This window comes from Dermacentor silvarum, unplaced genomic scaffold, assembly GCF_013339745.2.
Source record: "Dermacentor silvarum isolate Dsil-2018 unplaced genomic scaffold, BIME_Dsil_1.4 Seq256, whole genome shotgun sequence".
NCBI lineage: Eukaryota > Metazoa > Arthropoda > Arachnida > Ixodida > Ixodidae > Dermacentor > Dermacentor silvarum.
Window position 1 is genome coordinate 1 of NW_023605936.1, and position 9,377 is coordinate 9,377.

A 9,377-nucleotide genomic window follows, 5' to 3' on the forward strand; every position below is an offset into this window, starting at 1 on the left:
GAAGCCTTGCGCAGAACTAGCAGAATGCCGACACGATCGAGCCTCTGATAGCCACGTGCGCGCCCTTGAAGAAAGCGAGACGCGCTGTCCGGAGTAAAAATCAGAGGTATCATGTTCTTGAGCTTCTTCTTGTTCTTCCGGCACTCGAACGGCTTATAGAAGTAGAGACCACGTGCTGCAGTGGTTATATATGCTCTCGCTTCTATCTCGCTAATTTCTGCCGCCACGATAGCCGGAGCTATAGAGCCAAGAAAAGCCACCTGTGTTTCGACGTGGCACTATACCGAACGCGTCGTTGTTCGAACGCTTCGTGATGAAGCTCTGTAGTGCACAACAGGCCACCAGTGAGCACTATGCTTTTGTGACCTTGCAGGAGGAACTCCGCTTGCCGGAACCAGATTATTTCTCCCTCGACGTGGACTACGCGCGATGTCACCCGAAATGACTTCGTCTACGAAGTTCATTGGTGACGATGACAGCGGCGTGTGGCTGCCGAAGCGCGACCACCGGACCGTAGGTTGGCCACTGACCGGCAATCCGCTGCCGGTCATCGTGATTACGGCCGCGTACGTGTACTTTGTCAAGGTGGCCGGTCCCCGCTGGATGTCCAGCCGCAAGCCCTTCGAACTGAAGGCCTGCATCCTCGTCTACAACCTGGCGGTCACACTCCTCAGCGCCTTCTTCGTGTGCCGTTTCGTGAAGCTCGCGTACTGGGACCTGGGCTACACCTTCCTACAGGGCCTTGACAACACCGACTCCCCAGCGGGCCTCGAGATTGTGCGCTTGTCCTGGTGGCTTTACATGCTCAAGATATGCGAGCTCGGCGATACCGTGTTTTTTGTGCTGCGCAAGAATAACCACCAGGTCAGCGCGCTGCACGTAGTGCACCACGTGATCGTCACCTGGAACATGTGGCTGAACGTGAGCTACGGCGCCCAGTCGCACGAAATGTTCATCACGTGCATGAACACGTTTGTGCACGTGTTCATGTACACGTACTACTTCCTCGCGGCGCTTGGTCCAGCCTACAAGCGCCTGCTCTGGTGGAAGAAATACATGACCATGATGCAGATCTCGCAGTTTGTCATCCTGCTGGCGCACGCCGTCGGCATGGTGTTCGCCAAGGGAAACTACGTGGGCCTCTTTGTGTGGCTCGAGGTGGCGCAGGCGATACTGTTCTTCGTGTGGTTTGTGGTCTTCTACATTCAAGCTTACTCAAGGAAAAAGCTGTAGGTGTTTGCAACGTTCCGTCTGTGATCTGATGCGTTTTTTTTTGTTCTGCTTTTTTTTTTCTTTTTTAAGTGTCCTGGACTTCTGCTAGTTGGACTGCTTTGAAAGTAAAAAGCGTCTGAGACTGTACGCAATTGTGTTAAGTAGAATTCTATGTGTATAGAAGCAAGACATCGTTTCTGTACCGAAGTTACATTGCGGTGCATTGCTCTATACAAAAACAGTTTCGTAGTTTTGCTGTTTGTTTGATGAAATTCGGCTAGTTAATACGTTTGTTTTCATGAAGAAATGTTCGCTGCAACGGAGATTACATCTTCCTAATCTTCAAGGTTGGTGTGTTGTCATGGCGTTAGTGTAAGTGCCGAATAACTTGATCTCTTTCAGCAGTAGTTCATCAGTGCTATTGGTAAGTTGTCCATTTCGCAGAGTTTCTATCCCGTGCGCGTTCAGTTACACGTCGTGCTTCGAGGGCTACTATAACAGTTCTCAATTTTCAAAATTTGAACCAGGGCTCAAAGGGTTCAAAAAACTAAAGAAACTTACCCGAATTACACAATTACCGGTGAATTAGCTGCCCAGGCAAACATCATTTGCAAGAAAAACCGAAACCAAAAAAAATTACACCATCTTCCCGTAGGGGAACCCCGAGTAGTATGCGAAGCAGCCATCGGGTCGACTCAAGTTCCCATTAGTTTTCAGTTCGTCGTTTCCGTTAGGTTGAGGTACGTAGCTACCGGCTTCGCCAGCCCGAAGTTCGGGATCGGCCTGTCGCCGCTGCCGTTTCATGGCAGCGGCTCGAGCCCCCTTCTCCGCGGCGCTGTCCACGGCGCTGACACTGGCGTTGACGCTGTCCGTGGCACTCATCACGGCGTTGCGGGAGGATAATGAGAGGAGCGGAGCGCGCGCGCGTCATTATACCGCAAACTACCGATTACAAATACCGATTACCAGCGGAGTGTGCAGCGCCTACCGTCGCGCCTCTAACCTAAGCTGCTTCGCATTATCGCGCGCGGAGCCGTAGGTGTTGCCATTCGTTGCGCAATCCGGAGAGGAGAGGAGCGTCGGAGAGGAAGGAGGAATGTCGACAGGAGAGGAGATGAGACAAGAAGAGGAGGGGGAGGAGGATGCGCATGCGCAGTGCGGGTGTGGACGCCGCAATTGGAGGCAGGGACATAGCCCCGAGCATAAGATGCTTCGCAACTAAAACCATAAATTTAATAATTAAACTGAAACAATAATTACATTTCATAAACAAACTTTACGGTACATGTTTGGGCTGCAAAGTTAAATAGAATTGGCGTAAAAGTCTCGTTCTGTGTTCACGATGATTGTATTTTAGTACTATAAGTGACTTGATGCTGTTTTTTGCGAAGTCCTATTCTTGAGATTAATGTTTGTAATAAACCCCCCTACAATAATGGCCAATACGGGCGCTGTAGGTATCTGCGATAAATAATAAATCAATGAATAAATAAATCTACGATTCAAGATGGTCATGTATATAGATTCAAATTACTAGCTGACAAATTATTCGTTCAATGTACCTAATTACGCAAGTAGCACCACGAGGTGGAGCTCGCAGTGCAACCCCTCTGTGACCTAGTCGGGCGTCGTAAAATAGAGCTGAGAATACCCCGCTATAAAACGGTTTGTCTCGCCCCTGCTGCTGAAGTGGCTTCGCGTTGGACTGGGTGTTGCACAAAGCTACAATTAGCATCAGATAGTGGCAAGAGGGATGGGCGCTACAGCAGTTTCTTTATTACGTCAACCTTTTACGTCACGCAGGGGTTGCATCCGGAGCCGTGTTTTGCGGCGCTTCATGCGTAATGAGGTAAATTGAACTAAGAACTTGACGCCACTTATTCCGGTCTACATAACCAATCTAAAATTTAGAAACATGGAACTAGACATTTCAGACGATTTTCTTCAACATTTTAATATAAACGTGTGCCGCAAAGTTTGTTACTCGAAAGCTAATTGATTTAATCAGTTTAATTTGTGAATAAATTCGTTGTTTTCTTTTCTTGCAAATGATGTCTATGTGGGCCGCTATTTCATCTTTAGTGACGTAATGGGAGTAAATTTTATTGCGATAGCAATTATATCGACACTCAAAAGCAGATTTCTGCCGTCGGCGTCGCCGTCGCCGTGGCCGTCGCCGTGAGGTTCCGTATGACGTCATTTGGAGATGAAATCGTCGCCGCGCGCCGAACGCTGTATGTGCGAGTGAAAGGGCACGAGGGGCGCGTCTTTCACGGGGAGTGAACGCACGGCGGGGAACAAACGCGCGTTCTGCGCCGTGCTCGCTTAAGGGCTGCAGAAGTAGGCGTCTCTTTTCTCCTTTACAATCACCATATATGTAGAGCAAACGCGCCTTCTTCAGACGCGCGAGAGGCCATGGGGGAGGGGGAGGGAAGGGAGGCGACGTTTAGCTGCGGCACCAAGTGCCTATTTATATCAGAGGCTCCAGCAACAGTCACCAACGCCGCACGCCTTTTGAGCTAACGCGGGCAAAACGCTGATGGCGTCGACAACAGTTCTGCGTGTTGTTGCTACCAAAGCCGCTCACCTTACTTCGTATGACATTGCTTTGTTGCTATCGCATTCATTGCTTCGCCCTGAGGGCGAAACTGTGACATTTTTTGTAGTTTTTTTTATAAGTGCTCGCAGTAAAAAAAAAGAACACACTTTATATAGCTTGTCAAGTCACAGCTGTATTCTGTAAGCGATCCTGGAAGGGAAGTGGTGGAAGGGGTGTGCTTTTAACAAATTAACATATCTTCGAGTGGAAGTAAGGCCATTAAAAAAGAAAAAAAAAGTATGGTTGATACCTCTTTCATAGGAATCGGTAGAACACGAAAGTGGAACATGCCTTCACACGATCTACTGCATTCTTATTGTACGCGAAGAATTAAGTTGCATTTTGCCATCAGCGGCACCCTACAACTGCAAAGGGATCCTCGACAATTGCCACGCAAGCGAAAGTTGTAGAACGACTCGCGACCGGAAAATATCCCCCGGAAACAATGCATGAGGGGCAGAAGTAGCAGAAGAAGACCATAGCTTCAGTAAATGCTTCCATGCTCATCAAAATATTTCGCAGCGACAGCAGCCAAGCGCCACCCGGAATTATACACCTTTGGATTCATCTCGTCGCCAGCAACCCAAAGATACCAAATTCTGAGGTGGGTGACCGTTTAACGAAATTTTACGGCCGAAAACCACCTCGCTCCTGCCGCCTGCTCTTCCCGCCATCGCTCCTAGCTGCCTCGATCCGCCTAAGGATACCCAGGTCTCGGCGTTCGCGCCCAAGAGGCAATAATCGTCAACGATGAATGATGAGCAGGATGAGGAAGTCACCCGCGGGAGGACGACGTAGACAACTGATGGAAAGAAATTAGATACAGAAACGTGCAAGGGAGGGGAGGCAGCATATCCGTGCTAGCCCTAGCCCTAACCGAATGCCAAGAAGGCATTGCGCACAACTTATATCCAAGATAAACAGGGCCAGCAGAATGCCAAGACTGCCGACAGGAGACTACAAGATAGTCATCTGGCCAAGAGGAGGACTGCAGATATCCCAGCTAAGCTTAACGGAGCTAGACAAAGCTGTGTACGAGGCAGCCGCGATCCGTTATGAAGAAAGAGATATGGACACGATCTGCCCGAATAACTTCGAGAACATCTTGGTCGTCAGCACCCCAAATCAAGAGCATGCAGACAAATACCAACGGATCAAGGCCAATGACAAGGTGTATGAGGTGGGAGCTTACGAGACGGCACCAGAAATCACCGCCAAAGGAGTAATCACAGGTGTACCCTTGGAAGAAACCCCGCGAGATATCACCGCGGCAGTTATCACACCCAGAAATCATACGGCTACCGCAGCTCAACGTCTCGGAAACACCACGATGGTGATAGTCCTTTTCGACGGCTACAGAGTTCCGTCATACGTCCTATACAAAGGAGTGCTCACGCGATGTTCTCTATACAGAAAGCAACTGGACTTTTGCAAACAGTGCAACAGACTTGGACACAGGAGCGATGTGTGTCCAAGGCCAAACGACAAACTATGTGTGGGATGTGGAACGCCCAGCCCAAGTCAGGACCGCAAGTGTTAGCCAAGATGTCAGCTATGCTGCATGGATTATCCCACGGCCGACAAAGCCTGTTAGGTCAAGTTCAAAAAACCCTACATCGCCAAGCAACGCCAATGGCTCCGACAAATGCAGCAGCAACAGCAGGAGCGGCATCTCCACACCACCGGGCTGACCAATCACGGGAGGTCCAGATCCAGGAAGAGGGCAACGCCTGGGTCCAGATCCCGATCTGGGTGCCGCACGACGCCAAGAGGTCGCAACCCCCCCCACCCCCCCAGTCTACCGGAGCGAACCTGAGAGGAGGCCTGACTGCATCCCGCTCCGGATCCTGGTCCAGACCAAGGGGCGGCAACGGCCATCGAGGCGATCCGCCACTCGCGGTGAGCTGGTCAGACGCGGTTAAAGGGACGCGCCCGGGTCTTCGGGGGAGGCTGCACACGATGTCAATGAAATTGCCGAGATAAAAAAAAACGCTCAGCTTAGGGAATTATTATCGCAACTCATTAGGGAAATTCAAAGCCTTAAAAGCTGTACTGAAAGAACTGCCAGTCAGACACGTTCCGTGGGCTTGGAGAGACCCGAGGAAATGCCAGATAATCGAACGGAAGAGGACAGCACCCCTCCGCCACTGAAAAGAAGAGCTCAGATATTCAAGTGACAAAACCGCGACGCAAAATTCAAACCTGGATCAAACATTGTCCGAAATAAAGAAGGCAGTTAAAGAACAGGCTGAGGAAACCAACAACCTCTTGCTTGCAACTTCATGATCATGAATAGTCTAGATAAACTCGAGGATAATGTAGCCAGTCTCAACCCTATAGGGCATCTCCGGTGCCTCCAGCCAACACCCTGGCGATCAGCACCGTGGGCAATTCACAATTACCGCAGGGCACCACAACAGTGGCTGTCCCAACTATTGTGATGAGACCTGCCTCCTTCCATCCCCCTCCCTCCTCCATAGCCAAATCAAAATAGGGACGTACAGGAAAAAGACTTAATACCCAAGTCAAAATAGGGAAGCACAGGAAAAAAGTTTTATTTATTTGGCAGTGGAATTGTAGGAGCTATGAGGGAAAGCGAGCAGTACTGCAACAACACCTTAGGAGCAAAACTAAACCAGATGTTCTAATTCTGCAGGAAACGCGCGGTTTAGCTAAGCTATCGGGATATAAGGCGATCGACCCCACGACTGGGGATAATAGAACACTAACCACCCTGGTAAGGAAGGGATTCGTAGCAATCCGCCACGACACCCAGATCACAGAAATCGAGCACTTACTCGTAGAGCTTCCCCCTAGACGAAAAAAAAAAAAAAAAACTTCCGAGCACGTTTATCCTAAATTTGTATAGGAATCCTGCGCACATATCGCAACGCTTCCTTTCTCTCTTTAAGAAGGCAGTAGTAATAGCTGTACCCAACTCCCTCGTCATCGGAGGAGACTTTAATGCCCCACACAGCGCATGGGGATACGGATACACAAGAGCCACAGGCAAAATGCTATGGCAGGATATTCAAGAAACCGATTTAACTCTCATCACCGAACCCGACTCCCCCACGCGTATAGGAACTGGTCTCGCGAGGGGCACAACTCCAGATCTAACATTAGTTTGCAACGCGGGGATCGCCAAATTGCCAAATGGAAAAACACATTTGAAGATTTGGGGAGCGATCATCGTATAGTAGAAAGCACAATTGAAGAGGCGGTAGACGCAGAACTCAATAGACGACAGGTTAGATGGACGGACTGGGATAAGTTTCCCAAAGTCAAAGATGACAAAAAAAAACAAGCTTCCATCAAGAATTTTGCGCGATGGGCCAAAGACGTTATACAAGACGTCATCCAAGCTACGCAAACGATTACATCTGATCCCCCCATAGAGAAGATTGATAGCCGCCTCGCGCACATGTGCGAGGCCAAACAAGCACTACAGAACAGATGGCGGGGGCAGAGGCACAATAGGAGCTTGCGCAAGCGTATAGCCAAGATCAACAAGCAGATTGAAGAATATTGTCAGCAGCTAAGCAAACAACAATGGAACGAATTTTGCAATGCTCTGGATGGGCACGCAGGCCAGACATGGCGCATGCTCACACACCTGCTCGACCCAGATAACACCAATCGGAACATACGCAAACCTCGCGTAAGCTGGTGCACGAGTATAAAGGCAGCGAGGAGGACTTTATCGCCGAGGCTAGCAACATATATATCTCCATAAACCCCATCATAGAGCACGGGCAATATACCGGAGGCACAAGCGAGCTGCTAGACGAGGAGCTCACCGTAGCTGAAATTAGTGCAGCGCTACAGAAGCTCAACACCAAATCCTGCACCGAGACCGCACGGGATCACCAACAGAACTATCCAGAACCTAGACGATCAAGCAATAGGGAACACCACGCAATGTATAAACGAATGTTGGGCCGAAGGCGCCATCCCAGCACAATGTAAAGATGCTCAAGTGATCCTTATCCCCGGAGAACAACCCGATCTGCCGAACTTACGCCCCATTTCACTCACGTCCTACGCTGGAAAGCTCTAGGAACACGCTTCGACTTTTACAAGCTCGTGCGTATCCTAGCCTTGCGGTTCTTCTCGCTATATACCTTTAAAGGTATCCCAGTGCGGACTGCCCTGCCTCTGGACTAACGGCAAAATTGAACCATGTGTTGTGGAAGTGTGAGGCCATCGGCTCCACCTTCCGCGAGGATAGGTGGGCTGCGCTTTTGGGCAGCCCCGAACTCAACGACCAAACTCTGGCCGTCCAGAGTGCCCGCGATCCGGCCATCAAACTTGGCTTGGCGGTCCCTACGTGGGACTAGCCGGTTGACACGGGGTCTCGCATGCGTCTTCTCTGGACACAAATAAAGTTATTTCCCTCACTCACACGCTTTCTTCAATAGAATCAATAACTATCTTGAGGAGAAGGAAACTTACCCAGACTACATGCTGGGGTTCCGCGCCCAGCTATCCACACAGGAAGCCATGCTGCAAATAAAACAGCAGATTCTAGACAAAAAATTACACCATCTTCCCGTAGGGGAACCCTGAATAGTATGCGAAGACGCCATGGGGTCGACTCAAGGTAGTTTTATCAGCTGTATAAACTTGCACATGCAGCAGCACCAGCAACGCGCAGAACTGTTGTCGACGCCGCGGGCGTTTTGCCCGCGTTCGGACCGAACGCGCGCGACGTTCGAGACTGTTGCCGGTGCCTATGGGGGGCCTACCGTTGCGCCTCTAACCTAAGCTGCTTCGCATTATCGCGCGCGGAGCCGCAGGTGTTGCCATTCGTTGCGCAATCAGGAGAGGAGAGGAGTGTCGGTGAGGAGAGGAGGAATGCCGAGAGGAGAGGCGATGAGACAAGGAGAGGAGAGGAGGGGGAGGGGAGAGGAGATGAGACAAGGAGAGGAGATGAGGGGGAGGACGATGCGCATGCGCAATAGGGGTGTGGACGCCATACGGCGGTTGGATGGATGGATGGAGGTAGAGAGGGAGGAAGTGACATAGCCCCGAGCATAAGATGCTTCGCATCTAATAAAACAAGATCGACTAGGGCGATACTAGGCTTTGACCTCAGAAAAGCCTTTGACAAAGCAGCGCATGCACCTATATTCAATCAGATAAGCCAATCAGACTAGCCAAGAACTGAGATCTGAGGAGAGACACATGGGTAGCGCGGGCACCCCGCAGGGTTACGTCATATCGCCCATGCTGTTCAATCTAATAATGATAGGATTCCCGCCACGGCTCAACTTTACTCTGTACACGGAATACATCACTGCATATATGCAGATGATATCACCATCTGGGTGTCTGAAAGTAGCGACGGAGAGATACAGCAGAGACTCCAGGAGGCCGTCGACACGATCGAGGAGTATCTCGAAGGTACTGGCCTCGATCGAGTGCTCGCCGGATAAATCCGAACTCCTCCTCTATCCACCCACGCTCAAAGGCAGACCACCCAAGGGTTACAACCGGAACCCAGCCTGCGAAGAAATCCAAATTCACACTAAAAACGAGAGAACGATCCCCATAATGTAACAGA

At 50.2% G+C, this 9,377-nt stretch overlaps 1 protein-coding gene across 1 annotated transcript; it reads left to right on the forward strand.

Moving 5' to 3' along the window:
• The first annotated feature begins 131 nt into the window (after positions 1-131).
• Positions 132-1,257, forward strand: LOC119434819 (elongation of very long chain fatty acids protein 7). The gene has a single exon (XM_037701874.2). The coding sequence runs from the start codon at positions 430-432 to the stop codon at positions 1,231-1,233; it is 804 nt and encodes a 267-aa protein (XP_037557802.1). The 5' UTR covers positions 132-429; the 3' UTR covers positions 1,234-1,257.
• Positions 1,258-9,377: the final 8,120 nt, after the last annotated feature.

What these genes read in the sequence shown, in the direction of transcription:
- LOC119434819 (XM_037701874.2), top strand. Translation starts at nt 430, where the DNA reads ATGTCACCCGAAATGACTTCGTCTACGAAGTTCATTGGTGACGATGAC.